At 27.7% G+C, this 17,379-nt stretch overlaps 2 protein-coding genes across 4 annotated transcripts in view; one reads left to right on the top strand and one right to left on the bottom strand.

Annotated features, from left to right (window-relative positions):
* LOC111624744 (atrial natriuretic peptide-converting enzyme-like) overlaps positions 1 to 17,285 on the bottom strand; it is a 20,785-nt gene extending 3,500 nt beyond the window's left edge. The window contains exons 1-17 of one of the 3 annotated variants that reach the window (XR_002756631.1): positions 17,200 to 17,285; positions 15,226 to 15,462; positions 12,507 to 12,702; positions 12,303 to 12,429; positions 12,135 to 12,179; positions 11,812 to 12,057; positions 10,520 to 10,666; positions 10,334 to 10,438; positions 9,309 to 9,419; positions 7,499 to 7,643; positions 7,314 to 7,424; positions 7,179 to 7,231; positions 6,922 to 7,102; positions 6,575 to 6,852; positions 6,356 to 6,504; positions 6,083 to 6,283; positions 3,572 to 3,685 (exon numbers count right to left, since the gene is read on the bottom strand). Coding sequence is in view for 2 of the 3 variants with exons in the window: in XM_023367680.1 (XP_023223448.1) it covers positions 6,101 to 6,283; positions 6,356 to 6,504; positions 6,575 to 6,852; positions 6,922 to 7,102; positions 7,179 to 7,231; positions 7,314 to 7,424; positions 7,499 to 7,643; positions 9,309 to 9,419; positions 10,334 to 10,438; positions 10,520 to 10,666; positions 11,812 to 12,057; positions 12,135 to 12,179; positions 12,303 to 12,429; positions 12,507 to 12,596 (1,971 nt within the window). In the remaining variant the exon portion in view is untranslated. Of the gene's footprint in view, positions 1 to 3,571; positions 3,686 to 5,936; positions 6,284 to 6,355; positions 6,521 to 6,574; positions 6,853 to 6,921; positions 7,103 to 7,178; positions 7,232 to 7,313; positions 7,425 to 7,498; positions 7,644 to 9,308; positions 9,420 to 10,333; positions 10,439 to 10,519; positions 10,667 to 11,811; positions 12,058 to 12,134; positions 12,180 to 12,302; positions 12,430 to 12,506; positions 12,703 to 15,225; positions 15,463 to 17,199 lie in introns of those variants that run through there. The other 2 variants (XM_023367680.1, XM_023367681.1) reach the window with 2 other exon arrangements.
* LOC111624767 lies at positions 5,299 to 5,876 on the top strand. Its single transcript, XM_023367705.1, has 4 exons — positions 5,299 to 5,427; positions 5,493 to 5,561; positions 5,643 to 5,732; positions 5,799 to 5,876. The coding sequence occupies exons 1-4, from the start codon at positions 5,299 to 5,301 to the stop codon at positions 5,874 to 5,876; spliced, it is 366 nt and encodes a 121-aa protein (XP_023223473.1).
* Positions 17,286 to 17,379: the final 94 nt, after the last annotated feature.

The following is a 17,379-nucleotide window of genomic DNA, read 5'->3' on the forward strand; positions in this document are numbered from 1 at the left end:
TTTTTTAAATCAATTATTATTCTATTATGGTTATTTATATATTTACAACTACAAAATGCATTTTTCAATGTTTTACTTACTAAAGTTTTTTTTTTTTTCTTTCGTCTCCTCCCTGGTTCATATGGAGATTCTAGCCTTAGTTTGCTTTCTCTCCGTTATTTTTTTTCAATGTACTACTTAGCTTTAATTTGAGTGTGTTTTTCGTGTTGGAACGGATTATTTGGTTTTACATGTAATCGTATGGGGAGAAAAATGATTCACCTTACGACATTTTCATGATACGATCTCAGTTTCGGAACGGATTAATTTCGTATCCTGAGGTACTACTGTAGTAATTATTATAAAATGGTAAAAAGCTTAATTTTGAGGGTAGAGATGAGTTTTACAGGAAAAAAATTGTAAATGCTATAATGAGTAAAATCATTAAGTCCAACTCCATTCGCGATATGACACATGACTCCCCTTCAAATCTCACACCTTCTTCAATCCCTAAATTTCCTTAATAAAATGTAATAGCCTTAATGCCTCTAATATTCCTAAATTTCAGAAATTTTTGACAAAAAGCGCCGGAGTTATTAAGCTACAAAGTAGATGAACAAAATCGTACCCAATACGCACACCACACTGCAGTGGCGTAGCGGGCGTAGCGTAGTGGGGGCGGCAGGGGCGGCCCGCCCCGGGTGGCACTAGGGAGCGGCAAAATTTCACAATAAATAATAATAATATCTTGTAAAAATTTGAAACATCCTAACCTATATTTGCATCGCGCCTACGATAGTGCTATCGTCCGGACAATCCTGGAATCGGCTGGCCGGGTGAACTAGTAACTTTTTGTCCGAGGAATTCCTGCGAAACCTGTTGACTTTTTTTTTTCTTTTTTTCTTGAACGATTCATTCGCGTTCATATACACCACTAATATCNCATCGCGCCTACGATAGTGCTATCGTCCGGACAATCCTGGAATCGGCTGGCCGGGTGAACTAGTAACTTTTTGTCCGAGGAATTCCTGCGAAACCTGTTGACTTTTTTTTTTCTTTTTTTCTTGAACGATTCATTCGCGTTCATATACACCACTAATATCCAATAGAACTATTTTAAACAGGAAGCTGCACTACTACCGAATTTTTCATTGCTTGTTCTGTGGCAAAACTGAATTTTGGTCTTTTAAATTGAAATACCTAAATAAGGGGGGGGCGAAATTTTCCTCCGCCCCGGGCGGCTGACACTCATGGTACGCCACTGGAGAGTGTAGCGAAATGACGTCACGAGCAGTGTTGGTCAATTAGAAACCAGTTTCAGTGTGTTCGCTGTAAAGCGCTTCTCGAGCGCTACATAAAGAAACGCGGGGACATTATTCTTCGCATTACAAAATGACATACGCATGCGTCAGGAACTTCTGTTCGAACAAACCTCACCTGCCATCCGGGTCAGCGATTTTAAAAAAGTGGCAACACTAGCACGGAATTTTTCATTACTTATTCTGTGACGATATTGAATTTTAGTTTTTTAAATTTAGATGCCTAAATAAGGGGGCGGCGAAATTTTCCTTTGCCCCGGGCGGCTGACCCCATGCTACGCCACTGCCACACTAACACCCTGATGTACAAAAAAACTCCTAACTTTTTTTGCATTTCTCGATGTTTCAAGGTTCCCGAGTCCAAAAATGTAAAAAATTTTGGGGAGTCATTTTCTGATCGATCGCATACTTTTCCTCTGTTATATATAACAGCCGGAAAAGTAATATTATACAGATATAATTGATCATTAAAATTTTTCAGTGTCTGAAACATAAATTAAGACACGCATAATTTTCATACGCGCAGTATTATTAGTTCTGTGAAAACAATGCACTTACTATTCTATGTATTATAAATAGATTTACAACAGAGTGATTGTCTATAGCCTAATTGATGTTGGTAACGTTTCTTGTATGCTTCTGTATTTAGTTTAAACGTGTTTGTCTTGTGTGGTAGTATATTTGTGGAATGAAAGGAAGCTCAGGAAGCTCGCATAGTCGTCGAAATTATTATCAGTTCTGTTTTTACTTACAATGTCGTCTACGGCATCTGAATTGTATTATTCTATTCAGAGGACACGAAGGAAGGTCAATAAACTCTGAAAAAAGAGTAAGAAAGGAATGATAGAGATTTACGTATTTATTTCACTCATTTCCATCACAATGTGTGTTAAGACATTCATAATATAATACGAAGGAAAGAATAAAATTGACACATTCGTTTAAAATCATGTAATGTCTGTCGAAAAGTTTGCTGCAGAGAGAAAAGTTAAATTTTCAATATTGTGAAGAAAAGTTAAAGAAACAACAGTTATATTTCAGTTTCATAGAAATTAGTCAAATGATTCACTAGCAATTTTTTTAATGGAATCTGTGGATCCGATAGATAAATGAATCAAATTCTTGAGGGATCGGATAAGAGAATTTAGCTTTCTATCAGATTCTAAAGAATCCGATTTCGAATCCACTTTGGATTCTTGTCATTTCTCATGACCGGCTCGGAATATTGAGAGTTATATTCCAGCCCCAACTAAGGTAGATCCTGTGTACGTCGAAAAACATAAATGAGGAATATCCCAGGATAATGAAATATTATTCATCTTCATACCTCTTGATGTTCTAAAGTCGTTTAGTGGGATGATCCATTAAGCTTCAAATTTAATGAATTCCTTTAGAAATTCTTTCATAGCGGGATGATCCATCTTGGCTAATGAAGCATTTCACTCTAGATATGTTTCTGTCAGATGCCGATTGAAATCTTTCATTTCTGTAAAGTCTTTATTGATTGCTTTCAGTATATTCACTACTAAAAGTTGTTCTGTGAGTTTCTCTGATGGTTTACACCTTTGAAATGGCGTGTCATCTTATCTTGATCAAAATCCGCTGTTTTGAGTTTTTTCTTTTTTTTTTGTTACTTCAAACATACCGTACAATATATCAATACTCGGATAGTGGGACTTGCTTCGTCTATAGTATAGAGTCTATACTATAGACGAAGCAAGTCCCACTATAGACTCTATAGTCTTAACATTAATGCATTCGTCGAGATTTCATCTTCATATAGTTAAAAATCTATTATTAGTAACATCGACGGAATCAGACGTTACTATAATCGTAAGTATGCGAGTCACAAATATTTTGTATATTCCAAACATATAAAAAGTAGCCCTACGTCTGCATTTATAAGTGATGTGTCAAATATGTTCGCGGGCCAGATTAATGTATGACGCGGCGGATTTGGCTCGCAACGTAGTTTACATTTTGGGTACCACTGCTTTTAAACAAATATAAACGCCGGGAGTTAAGTTTATGACTAATAAATTAGAAACCTTTTGTAAAACGAAGGAATGATTAACATCATTCGAAGAATCGCCCTGATTACTCACTTACTGGCTTTCACTTAATATATTCTTTTACGCGAAAACTTCAAATATTTTAGTGAATCAAACTTAAATAAGTCCACGAAACTGAAAACTGATAAATGTATTCACAGAAAAAATAATAATAATAATACGAAAAGGTATAAAAATTTAAATTTGTCTATTATGACCTACCTAAAGCAATTTTTTTCGGTTGTTCGACGTTGGAAATAATGTTTCAGCTGTTTCACGATGTAGCAAATCTTAAAATTAATACACGAATAATTTTCACTAATATTTATGGTATAGCTGAAAGGCAAAAAAAAATTAATCTTTAAAATTAAAATATTTATATATATTTGTTTATTATATAATGTTATATATTAATTAATTATTAATATTAATAGTGTAGGCCTATATTATAAATAATAAAGTACCCGGTACATTATATATATTGTATAATGTATATCTATATATTAATTTATTATTTACAGAAAAAAAACAAGAAATAAATATCATATATAAGATATAATTCGCAAAATCCTAACTTTTGTAATTAACAGTTAAAAAAAAAAATTATATATGAGTAGAATGCATATTATCATGATATAGTATTATTAACAAAAAATATAATTCTATTTTAAATCATTCATATATAAAAAAATATATTTTAATTATTAACTTAATTTTAACGATAACGTAATACAGTACTTTCTTAATTTTTGAATATAAATTTAACATTTTATTAAAGAATTTATATAAATTGATCAGAATGTGAAATTGTTTCGTTATATAATGCAATCAATCTTGATATAATTTAATGAATGTCGATTTTTCTAGTCATAAATTTGCACTTAAAATATTTTCAGTAAGTTAATCGTTAAACGAGATTAATTAATAAAATATTTCTGTTCACATTCTTTTATGTAAAAGCTTTGAATCATTATAATCCGATTATATAAGTTCAATTAAAATTTTCTTCCTATTAATGACAAATTAATTATAAAACGCTCATAAAATGCTTTGCATGTTGCAAGGAGAATTCGAAATTCATTTTAATAAAGTTAAGAGTAATGTCTTCTATCAGAATCTCTGCCGAAGGATCTCTTCCTTGTTATGTTTGTTATTTTAAACCTATTTTTCGTATATTAAAAAAATTTGGATATTTTTCGCTTCGAGATCAATGCCAGAAATCTCAAGATAGCTTAAAACTCGAATGGAGGAATATAATTGTGGTATCAACATTCTGCACCTGTACAGTTTATGTTCTACTACTTTTGCTCGCACAATTATTTATGGATGATTCATATAAAAAATCAGTAATTATATCAATTATAAAAATATTATTCCGGGACAATTATGTTTCTATTCTTTATATTTTATTCATCAATTGTATCAGTAGTATGCTATCGTTCTTAAGTTTTAATAATAATCAAATGAGAGAAAGGCTAGAAAAAAAATTATGTCAACTTTGGAATGACATTAATCAAAATGAACAGGATCAAAATTTTGAAAATATTACGCAAATTCAGTATTATCTCTTACGCTATTTTTCTATAGTTAACTATTTCACTTTGTTAGGCGGATTTCTTTTATGCTTAAACTACTGGAAATTTTCAGACCAATATAGCATTTTTCATATAGTTACAATAATTGCTGCATCATTATTAAATCTACACTGTACAATAATTTCTCATACTTTATTCTTTATTTTTCTGTATGTTAATTGTTATCTTATGATTAAAAAATTTGATGAAATTAATCTAACTCTTAAACAGAGTATCGAAGAAAAGAAATTAGTAAATATTAAAACTGTACATGTTAAGCATCATCGCATCTCCAAGCTAGTATACACATTTGATGAATTTATAAGCTTTCATAGTTTTATTATTTACTTTGAATTTGTTCAATTTTTATGCGTAATGTTACAAATAATTATTTCTCAAACATACAGCGATGGATTTGTATTGTTAGCAGTTGTTATTTTACTTCTTACTGTAATCAATGGTATCATTTCAGTTACTTTAATGTTTGACACAGTCTATCAAAAGGTATGCCAAACGAAATTTTTAAATTTTAAATATTATTATTATAATATACATTTTTTTATTTTAAGGCTTATAAACCAAGAGAACTATTGTTCAAACTTTCTTCTTTTGATATTCCAGAACAAACTAGATTAGAGGTAATGATTTAAATTAGATCTAATGATTTATAATTTTAGTTTAGATTATGAATATAGTTTACAAATGTGAATTTTTTATAGATAAATATATTTTTGGAGAGATTCGAAGGACCATCCATAGGATTTACGTGTCTAGATATTTTTGTCATCACAAAAGGAACACTTATAAGTGTAAGTTTATATTCATTACACCTAAATTATGTGTTATTTTATAGAATTTTTATATTTTTATTTTAGATGGCGAGTATCATACTGACTTATTTATTAATGTACTTGCAATTTACTCAAACTCGTATAAGCATGTTATTGCAATAATAAGATTTAATCATAAATAACGTCATATGTTCAAATTAATTTTAAACTGCGAATCAAATGTCCTTGAGAAAAAAACGATTTGTTTTTATTTACAAAAAATTCACAGTGATAATTATTGGATTAATATCATGTTGCAATATATCTTAATGTTAATGGAAAACAATGATAAACAATCCGAAATATGATAAATGATTAAATCTATTTACAAACAGAATTGCCACGATTTAAAATGTCTGTAAGGGATGTCCATATAAAGCTGTTGTAGCGAGTATCCAGTCAACGTATAATGGTACATTCGTATATATTCCTGGCAAATTCGGTTGAGCACATTTAATACCCCAACTTACGATGCCAGCGACAAACCAATGATTGGAATTCCAGCATAGAAGAGGTCCACCACTATCACCCTAAACGTACAAAGTCATTGAACGTAAATATGAATATTGAATATCATATTCATAACAATTTAATGCAATTACCTGACAAGCATCTTTCTTTCCTTCACGGTGGCCTGCGCAAACCATTTTTTCTGATATATGAACATCATGAATGGAATACCAGTTAACACATGTCTCGAAATCAACGATTGGTACTTCAACTTGATGAATAACAACTTGGTAATCAGCATCTGAAATTTTAAATATCTACTATAAATATATTTGATATGTTAACCCGAATATAGTAATAATGATACAAACCATCGTCATGTAATGGTTTACCCCATCCTGTTACAATACATGATTTATAACCAACTAATGATATATTCGGTTTAGGGAGACAAATAGGTCGTAGAAATTGATCAAAGTTGACTGGTTGATTCAACAATAATAAAACTAAATCGTTATTAAACAAACTAAAGGTCTTAAAATCAGGATGTTTAATGATTAACGAAACTCCTCGTTTTTGAATGAAAAAGGAGGAAGATGTTCTTCTTGTCATTCCAAGTTTTATTGTCCAACCTCCAGGATCAGTTTGACTGAAAGAATATAAAGATATAGCTCATATCGAAAAAAAATCTGTAATGCAAAAAACATATTATACTTACTTTCCAACGCAGTGAGCAGCAGACAAAACCCACCAAGGTGAAATAAGCACTCCTCCACAAAAGAACACTTCATCAGGACCTCCGTGTAAGGCTGCTAGCCAGGGCCAACTCCCTGGAGCAGATTCCTTACCACCTACAATTCTTGGAGTAGGTTTGGCTGGTGCCAGAGATACACCACATTCTAAATAAAGTTTAGTTTTTTTTATGACTGTAATATTAAAACATTCAGTTAAAATGAGAAAACAACGGAAAATTACCATAGTTTTGGCATTTTAAATATATGGTTACATTATCTCCATCGCATTTCTTTCTAAGATAAATTTATAAAAAAATATTAGAAAATAAAATAATTGTTATTGATAATATTAAATTCATATATTGCATAAAATTACTTAGATTTTTTAAGTATTGTTTGCATTTCTTTAACATCTCCCGGTGTTTTAGGAGCTATTTCCTTATATGCTTTTTCATTTTCATCACGAATTCTCGTTTCTTTCACATCTCTAAAGAAATTAATGTATAACAAATGAATAACGTAATAATCAATTAAAATATTTATTAAATTTAGATTTCTTACTTATATCCTAATATATGACAAGCCGCATAACTCATATTAGATGAATCCCAATCTTTTCCACAAATCGGGATCCACGAATTTGTTTCCCTGTTATAAACTTCTAATTTTCCTTCATTTTCAACATCCGCATTTTGATTTAAACGCACTAATCAAACAAATATTTATTAGTACTTGATTGCTTGCTATTCTCAAAATTAGTTGTATGTCCTTCGGAATTAGCATAAAGTTGCTATTGAGAACAAATCACGCAGGAACACTTCTTTTTTGATGGAAAAAGTAGGTTTATTTTCTATAATTTAGAACGGATATGCATTTCGGGCTTTATGCCCTCTTCAGTCCTTATTTTATTAAGTATATCAGTAAAAATACAATGTAAGAAATTACAGAATGTATTAAATTATATTTAACATATGCGTACAAAAAATTTTTCAAAAAATATAATTACCTAAAAAATTAATTAAAGTGACAGCTGGAATAACAATAATTAAAACAGTGAGGTAAAAGAAGTAAAGCTATAATAAATTAAAAAATAAAATGTGAAAAAATAAAATAAAAATACATATACGTACTTGTAAAAATAAATATAATTTCGTTAAAATGTACATAAACTGGCAAATAAAGGTAGGAAAACCATTAAAAAAAACCTTAAAATCAATTAAAACTGATTAAAAAATAAGGTGTAAAAGCTTTCACTGTATGTTTATCAGAAAATCTGATATTTATTTTTTAGGATAAAGTGGATTAAAATGGGTGAGAAAGGGGGAGGGGGTGGAAGAACATCTTAAAAAGGACTCTTCTATTTGGTAGTAATGGCTGCCAGATCTCACTGATGACAACGCCAGTGTTTAAATTAATTCTATGAATTTCGTTTACTTTAATAATTTCAATATGTTCAAAGAATTTTCTTTTAATAAATTTTTTTCTTTTTTTTGAAGAATTTTGACGCTGTCAAGTGAGATCTCGCCACACACTGCAATCGTGTCAGCTGCGAGATATCACTTGACAGCGTCAAAATTCTTCAAAAAAAAGAAAAAAATTTATTAAAAGAAAATTCTTTGAACATATTGAAATTATTAAAGTAAACGAAATTCATAGAATTAATTTAAACACTGGCGTTGTCATCAGTGAGATCTGGCAGCCATTACTACCAAATAGAAGAGTCCTTTTTAAGATGTTCTTCCACCCCCTCCCCCTTTCTCACCCATTTTAATCCACTTTATCCTAAAAAATAAATATCAGATTTTCTGATAAACATACAGTGAAAGCTTTTACACCTTATTTTTTAATCAGTTTTAATTGATTTTAAGGTTTTTTTTAATGGTTTTCCTACCTTTATTTGCCAATTTATGTACATTTTAACGAAATTATATTTATTTTTACAAGTACGTATATGTATTTTTATTTTATTTTTTCACAACATTTTATTTTTTAATTTATTATAGCTTTACTTCTTTTACCTCACTGTTTTAATTATTGTTATTCCAGCTGTCACTTTAATTAATTTTTTAGGTAATTATATTTTTGAAAAATTTTTTGTACGCATATGTTAAATATAATTTAATACATTCTGTAATTTCTTACATTGTATTTTTACTGATATACTTAATAAAATAAGGACTGAAGAGAGCATAAAGCCCGAAATGCATATCCGTTCTAAATTATAGAAAATAAACCTACTTTTTCCATCAAAAAAGAAGTGTTCCTGCGTGATTTGTTCTCAATAGCAACTTTATGCTAATTCCGAAGGACATACAAAAAATAATTATTTGTTATGTACTGTACCAGTAGATATTTTTCAGTTTGTACTTACGGCATTGCCTCTCATCTCTTCCATCTTCGCAGTCTTCTTTCCCATCACAAATAGACGAACTGTTTAGACATACATTTTTTCCACAATAGTAATCTCCCGGAGAACAATTGTCTGAGTAATAAGAATAATATTAATCACATTATACACAGATATAATACTTAAAAAAATAATGCTTACGGCATATATAGAACAATACATAGTATAATACAGTAGATCCCCCTATAAGACGGTAGATACGTTCCGTTCTTTATGAATCAATTTTGTAGGAATCATAGTTTACGGACTACGGCTGTTTGAAAGGTTTTCTTTCATAAAATTAATCGATTCTAGACTAATTCGACTCAACATTTCCAAAATACGTATATTTTTTTTGAAAATAATCCGTATAAACTACGTTATAAACAAAAAATTGTAGGATTGCTTACCGAGTGTGTACCGTTCGACTACGCCCGTTGCTGAAGCTTGGTTTCGTCGCGGAACAGCTCATCAAACCGCGGCCGCGATTTCTGATATTATTTTTCTGCGAAAACTTCGTTGACCTTTGGAGACATCCTTAACATAAATAATTTTTATGACCGTTAAATAAGAAATGTTTCTTTCACAAGAAATGTATAAAATTACAGTACTGGATAGACGATAGGTCGCCTAACTCGCCGTAGCGTGACGCTAGACGGCGAAAAATATATATTTAATTATAATAAAGTTACAATAAATTAAGTTAATATATAATTATATATACAGTACCTAATTTATATATAATTAATATATAATTATATGTACAGTACCTAATTTATATATAATTATATGAACAGACGATACTAAACTCAATTTATCCGCCTAAACGTCCGTGGCGTGGCGCTACGGACGGCGGGAAAGTAGTTCGGCTGCCCGATGACGTTTTACGTATTATAGGAGTTATTTTTACCGTTGTTTACGGATACTGCCACAATTTTTATAGGAATCATAACTATAGGAAACGGTTTTATAGGGAGATCTACTGTAATTATATAAATCATCTTGTTTACCGCAATTCTGTTCATCAGTCGTATCTTCACAATCAAGATATCCATCACAAATCCAAGTCTTTGGTAAACATCTTGTTTGATCACAACGGAAGCCATTGGTACAATCTATGCAATAAATGAAAACATTTGAAAAATATTCATTCATTGAAGATTTTTTTCTATAAAAGTTTTAAACGAGAATTTTACCATGAATACTTTTCTGAACATAGTAATTTTCCTGATGTCCAATACAGATCTCTGGATCAGGACTTTCTGGTAATGAAGAACAATCAATATTCATTGGCCACGATAAAGTAAAAACTCCGAGGAAAAAATCGCATTTTCTCATAGTTTCTGTCGAAAAGAGATTGTTAATATTAATATTAGATTTTTTTAAATGAAAGTATTTAGATGATTCTAATTACGAGCACTATAAAATAACTTTTATAATCGATAATTCTCATTTAAACGTATCTTATTTAATCACAAGGTTTTTAAAAAATAAATTTTAAATGTAACGAAGAAATAAGTAGGCCTAATCAATATATTACAACATATACAGATATTAAATAATTAGGCACAACCATTATCGCGTTTAAATTTCATGTTATAGCCTACTTTCTAGCTGAAATTTATTAATATTTAGTATGAACAAAATTACAAAATATGAAATTAAGTTTTCTTAATGATATCAAGTGTTAAAATATTTTTAAATTCAAAACTCTAGTGAAATCTTTCTTCAATGAGAAGGTTGTTCTTCTTCGTCTGTTTAGTTCTAAAAATATAACGAAATACTCAAAAATAAGTTCAGTATTTACGATTTTCTAGATACTATTTTGGATTTGTAAGTTAAATTTGCGTAAAAGTAATCAGTGGCTAAATGCTTTTAGCAAATGCAATCACAATGCAACTAGTTTCTGACTAAGGATCCATGAAATTAATACTAATAATTAATTACAAATATATATATTGCTTAATGACGAGAAATAAATTTTTAATTAAAAAAATAATTGATTAAGAATTTTTAATAGCAGAAAAGAATACTTCAGTAACTATAAGCGTAATTTCAAATTTAATTTCTTATTTTAAACTCTCGACAAGAAAATAGCAATAAAAGTTTAATTGAAAATTATATCAAGCACGAAAAAATAATTATTTAAAATATCATATATTGTACAGATTTTATATACATTTTAGATGTTTCGCTTTAAACTAAAAACTGAACCTATTCAAGCGTAAGATGGCGGCAGTCGTCTAGTTACTTCCGCTTAGAAAGGTCCTACGTTTAAAACAAATATATATTTTGTGCAGCTTGCATTTTATATTACTTGGATTCTAGAAACAGAATTGTATAACTGTAAATTAATTTATCAGTATAAAATATTATCATTCGTAACATGGTTATTCAAAAATTAAGATCAAAATTAAATTTTACCTTATATTAACAATGTCTACAAATAATTATTAATAAGTAACGTTCACCGTTAGTTGATTCTTACCTTGACAAAGGCTTCTACAAGGAGGCACAGTCTGTCCAGTACGGATGCACTTAGGTGCATATATAGTGCATAAAAATAGCGGTAACAAAACATAACATTTGACACTTATAAGTGGATCGTAGCGATTAATAGCTTCTGTGATTTCTATTTGACTATTATGTCCAAGTAAATTAGGTATCAAAGTATAAGAATATGGTACTTTATATTTATGGCATAAAGGCAGGCGCAATGGTTGACATTTTCCGGCTAAATAAATTAATAAAAAATCTCATACATTGAATTTCATTTAAACAACAAATATTTTTTTCCCCTGTAATACTTACTGTGTTCAATTGTTGTATTAATTTGCTGTACATTTCTGGATACTCCTACAAAATAGATTTAAAAAATAAAACATTCACACTAATTATCAATTTTAATAAAAAGTTTTTAACTTAGTAAATTATTTAATAATAACTTAAAGTTTCTCAATATTAATTTTGAAAATTTACCTTCCAAATAACATATGAGCAATGCAATTAGCAAGCATAAAATTAAAAAATTTATTATTAAAATTGTAATTTTCCATCTGCTACGAATACGAAGAAGGCTTTTCCAATGTCTGTTTGTTGATGGATTCTGTAAAATTACAAATATTTTGCATTAATTTGTATTTTAAATATGATAATAAAATCTTACTTATTTAATTATTTTACTTCTTGAGTTGTATTCTGGACGGAGTGTCTTTCATCAGTTTTATTTTGTTTATCCATTCTTCTCAGATCATTTACGATTCCATTACGCATTGAATTAATTGTTAGACAAATTAATCAAGATAACTTTTTAAAAATGTAAACAAAATGTATGATTTTGCTTTATCTCCTTTGATAAACTTGCATTAAGCTCACTGAACTGAAAAATAACAATATTTAGAAATTTAAACATAATTAAAATAAGGATAATATTTACAAAATAATAATATTTATTTGTAAATAATTTTTATTACTATTTATTTACATTTCAGCATTTGTTGACGTAAGTTAATTAAAACATTTAATTCACTTAAATAATAATTAAAATTTAGAATGAGACTAGTTACATAATGATTATGTTAAACATTTTTTAATAAAATAAAACTATTTCTTCGGATAAATTATTAATACTCTATTACATAAAACTTAATTGTCTGGAAACAAGTTTACAGGAAAAAATATATGGATATCCCCTGGAGTAACAATTGATCAAACAAAAAGATTAACTTGAAATCCAAGGCATGACATGCGATATTAAAGGATAGTCTGATATCACATGAAACAAGTTGTCAAGTTTACTTCACTTCACCATCAACTGTCCATAAAATAAATCACTGCTAGCAAAATAAGCTACACTTTAATAGAAAATTTCATCATGATAATAAATATTTATCAATCTTTTCGGCTAAAATTAATCAACATAACTAATACTTCATTTCACTATAAATTGTTGTCGTTTACTTTTAATTACTTGCAGATGTTGTAATTTAAGATAAAGGTATATTCATTATTAATAAGGCATTCGTTTCAGGAAATGAATATTTAACCCGTGGACGTTTTCATTGATTGTAGGAAATTGAATTGTATTACATGAATGAAATGTTGTAAAATTCGATACGAAAATATTAAATTGAAAAATGTTATTTTTATTTTACTTGTTAGTTAATTTTCATAAGAGATATTGAAAATTAAACAATATTGTAAATACTGCGATTTTAATTAAGATTGCAGAATAGGTAGGAAAGGGTCAATATTTGTATAAAGATCAGCCTTTACTTAACATTTCTTTCAATTTTCTCAAACCTTTTTATAAGCATATGCAAACATATTGCTGAAGGATAATGTTTATTCATTACAACGTATACAATTTTTCCAAAATTAAGTGATCAATCTATCAAGATTTATTACATGCTATATATCATTTTTATATTCGACGACAATTTGTAAATTCTTAATTTTTTAAATATGTAATTTCTAAAATATAAATTATGTTATTTAATTGTTTACTTATAATTATAAAAGTACATTTGAAATGTTAAAAATATTTCCAATTACAATGTAATCGCTTAATTCTTAAAAATACTTTTTTCTATTTTTTTTTTTTTTGCAATGAAAGAAAAATTTTTCCTTGGATTCATTCATCTGTGAAAGAAAAGAATTTTTTCTTATCTTCTTTGTCACAGATGAAAGAAAAAAATTTCTTTCATCTGTGACAAAATTCATATTTCTAATTATATTTAGCCTTTATAAGATATATTCGTACAGGATTTTTAAAGTATAAATCAAACAAATTTGAAGTAAAAATTGTTATATATTGCGAGATATCGGATCGATAGATGTGTTTCTATGTTATCATCTGTTAATTATACATAAATATATATTTTTTATGATTTTAAAATTTTAATATAGCTAAAAATTTTAAAAGCAAAAAATATTTTACGTTTTTAATATTTATTATATTAAATAATTTGAATTAATAATCGTGATATTAATGCAGTTTAAACATTATTTTAAATAGATATTCTAATTATTCTATATTCCTTGACTTATTTTCAATTTTTTTCAAGAAATTTCCTTCTTTATTTTATTTTATTTATTTGTTTTACTTCTCTTTCTTTTGAAGCAGTCAAAAGATATTCTAGTCATGTACACTTCTATTTTTCTGTAACGACTTACAGGAAAACAGAAGTGATGTTTTTCCAACCAAATTTGTCTCCACTTCACGTCATCCTTTTCCTATGTTTAGAAAGAAAATATACCTTTGATTTATATTGTAAGTTTATATGCCGCTTTCTATATTTGGAATTAAATTAGTTTAAAGATTGAGATTTAAGTGATGTACATTAGGCAAAAAGTTTATCTTACTGATATAACTGATAAGAGGAATTATTAACAGTAATTCTATTCTGAAAATAGCTAAAATACTCATGTTTATCTGTTAAATTATAATAACTGGCTAAATAATAACTATACAGAAACGTTATTTCAGATTGCAACTTTAAAATAATATATTATTAGCTAATATTAGTAAATATAATCTTAAAAACTTATTTTAAATAAGTTTTTAAAATTATTTTTTTTTAAAAAGAACATGTAGTATAAATTTACATAGCAATACAAGTAACATACATTCGCTGCAGCCTTTAGTTAAATAAGTTGATAAATAATCTATCTAAAACAGATTAAAATATAAAACTTTTTGAATTTAGTTTACACATATAAAATTTTGTAAATTTTCTTTACATCCAACTGCATAATAATTATAAATAACACATAAATATTATTAAGTTAATTAAATTTATTGTCAGATACCGTTTAATTAAATTTACGAAAAGTAATTTAAGGAGAAATGGCAAAGTTGAAGACCATAAAACTTGCCAATAAATTGTAATAAAGGACTTACAGCTCATCATGCCTGTACGTGTGAACGTCATACCATGACTGGCGATAGAATCCAGGAGACTGAAGCGAGAGAAACATTGGCGCATCCACACTATTTGTAACCATTGATTTTTCAAAGCCTTCGGCGTTTACAAATCGTCCCACTGAGGTTGTTTTAGTTTGGTTATTTTTCTGGCAATAGTTTCTTCGTTTCTTATAGAACGAATTTTTCTAAATCAACTTTCCAAACTTTAAATTTCTAAATTAAACAAACAAATTATTTTTAAAATAAAATGTTATTGCTTCTTTTATTTATAGTTTACCATTGCCCTTACTTCGAAGAATTTATTTATTTACTTATCTATTATCTTTCATTTTACTTATAAAAATGATGCGAAACTTAAATATGCATTAAATAAATAATAATAATAATTCCTTAATTTTATTTAATTGCATCCTTCATACCAGAAGAAATATTAAATAAAATAATTAAAAAATTACTTAACGTTTTATTTATTCTTCGAATTAAGTCAGAACTTTTGTAATTTTAAAAAATGAGGTCATTAATTTAAATTGCATTATATAAATTTATTTATGAACTTAAATTTAAAGATGTTTAATGATTTAATTATTAAATAGTTAACTTTGCAGACCATATATTAACTTGACGCTTTTTTCATTATTTGCTATGATTCAGAATTTAATATTTAATTTGAAATTATTACTTTTTAAAATTAGATATTTTATATAAAATTCTTCTAGAACATAAACATTAAAAAAGTATTTCTAACAGGAATTAAAATCTGTTTAAATAATTATAAATAATTTTGAATATTTTGGTAGTTTTTTTAGATTGTTTTTAAATAGATAACAATAAATGTATTTCTTATGATTGAAAAAATTCACTCAAATTTTTAAAGTAAAAAAAAAATTCAAATTTCAATATCAAGCAATCAATAAAAATTTAACCCAATATTTCAAAACTTCATCCAAATTAAATTAGCAAGTTGAAAATTAAAGCATCAGTTGTACAAAATTTAACTGGAAAAANTTTTATCAATTCATTTTAAGTTTTTGAACTAATTAAACAAGTTTTTTTAAATTTTCTCTTTTTTTTCGAAAAATAAAAACTTTAATTTTGTTTCTGAATTTTAATAGATAATAAAGGAAATATTTAAAGAATTTACGAAACGAACTAAATGAAATTAGCTTCGTTATTTTATAACCGTGTTACCCAATTATAGGCACCAATGTGGGCGTACTGTTACTTTTATTGGACCAATTTATCTTCTGTCAAATTTAATATTTTCTTAAAACTATAATTGACTTCATTAAAGAATCATTTTAAAGATTTTGTTAAGCCTGAGTATAAATCTATAATTTTTTAAAATATATAAATGCTTCAATGTGCCATTATTCTTTCAAATGGAAAATAAATATTGAAAATGTTAAATATTCAATTTTTAATATACAGTATTCAATTAATTATTCAAGATATGTTATTATTGTAAGAAATGTAATATTTTAAGACAGGGCCTTATTAATTCGTTTATCATTGAGGCGCTAGGGGGTGTGTGTGTGGGGAAGCTGATTATGTCGACTGATATTAGACATGATATCACAGTCAAGAAGGCTGGCATGGAAGAAGTCCTCTCTCTATTCTGCCCTTCTTTACATTGTTGTATATTTCTCTTAATTCCGAAAAATATATTACGTTTTGTTTTTATGGCATGGCTTCAGTGGCGCATTATAGCTTCATGGGGCTCAGGCAAATTTGAAATAGAGGTCCACAAATCAATTGCCCTTTTCTGCCCATAACAGCGTGACTTGGGAGTTGAGGCGCCTCAGTGCATTCGGCCCTATTTTACTTAGTTACAATTATTAAAAAATAGTTTTAATTATAGAAATGGCTTTTAAATTGATTAAAATTACTATTTTAGTATAAATGTTTAAATTTCATTAAAAACTCAAAAATGCATTAATGTAAATACTTAACTAGTTAAACAATATGGCGTCCTAATGAAGACGGCAGACGATTTTCTTCTATCCAATTAAAATAATGAATTTTTATTTTTAACAAAAATCATAAATACTGTTACTTTTAATATTTAAAATAAATTAATAAAAATCTTAAAATTGTATTTTATAATTTAAATAATATATTTTAATATAGTAT

The sequence above is a fragment of the Centruroides sculpturatus genome, unplaced genomic scaffold (assembly GCF_000671375.1).
Source record: "Centruroides sculpturatus isolate CEXI.00-Female unplaced genomic scaffold, Cexi_2.0 scaffold197, whole genome shotgun sequence".
NCBI classification, from domain to species: domain Eukaryota; kingdom Metazoa; phylum Arthropoda; class Arachnida; order Scorpiones; family Buthidae; genus Centruroides; species Centruroides sculpturatus.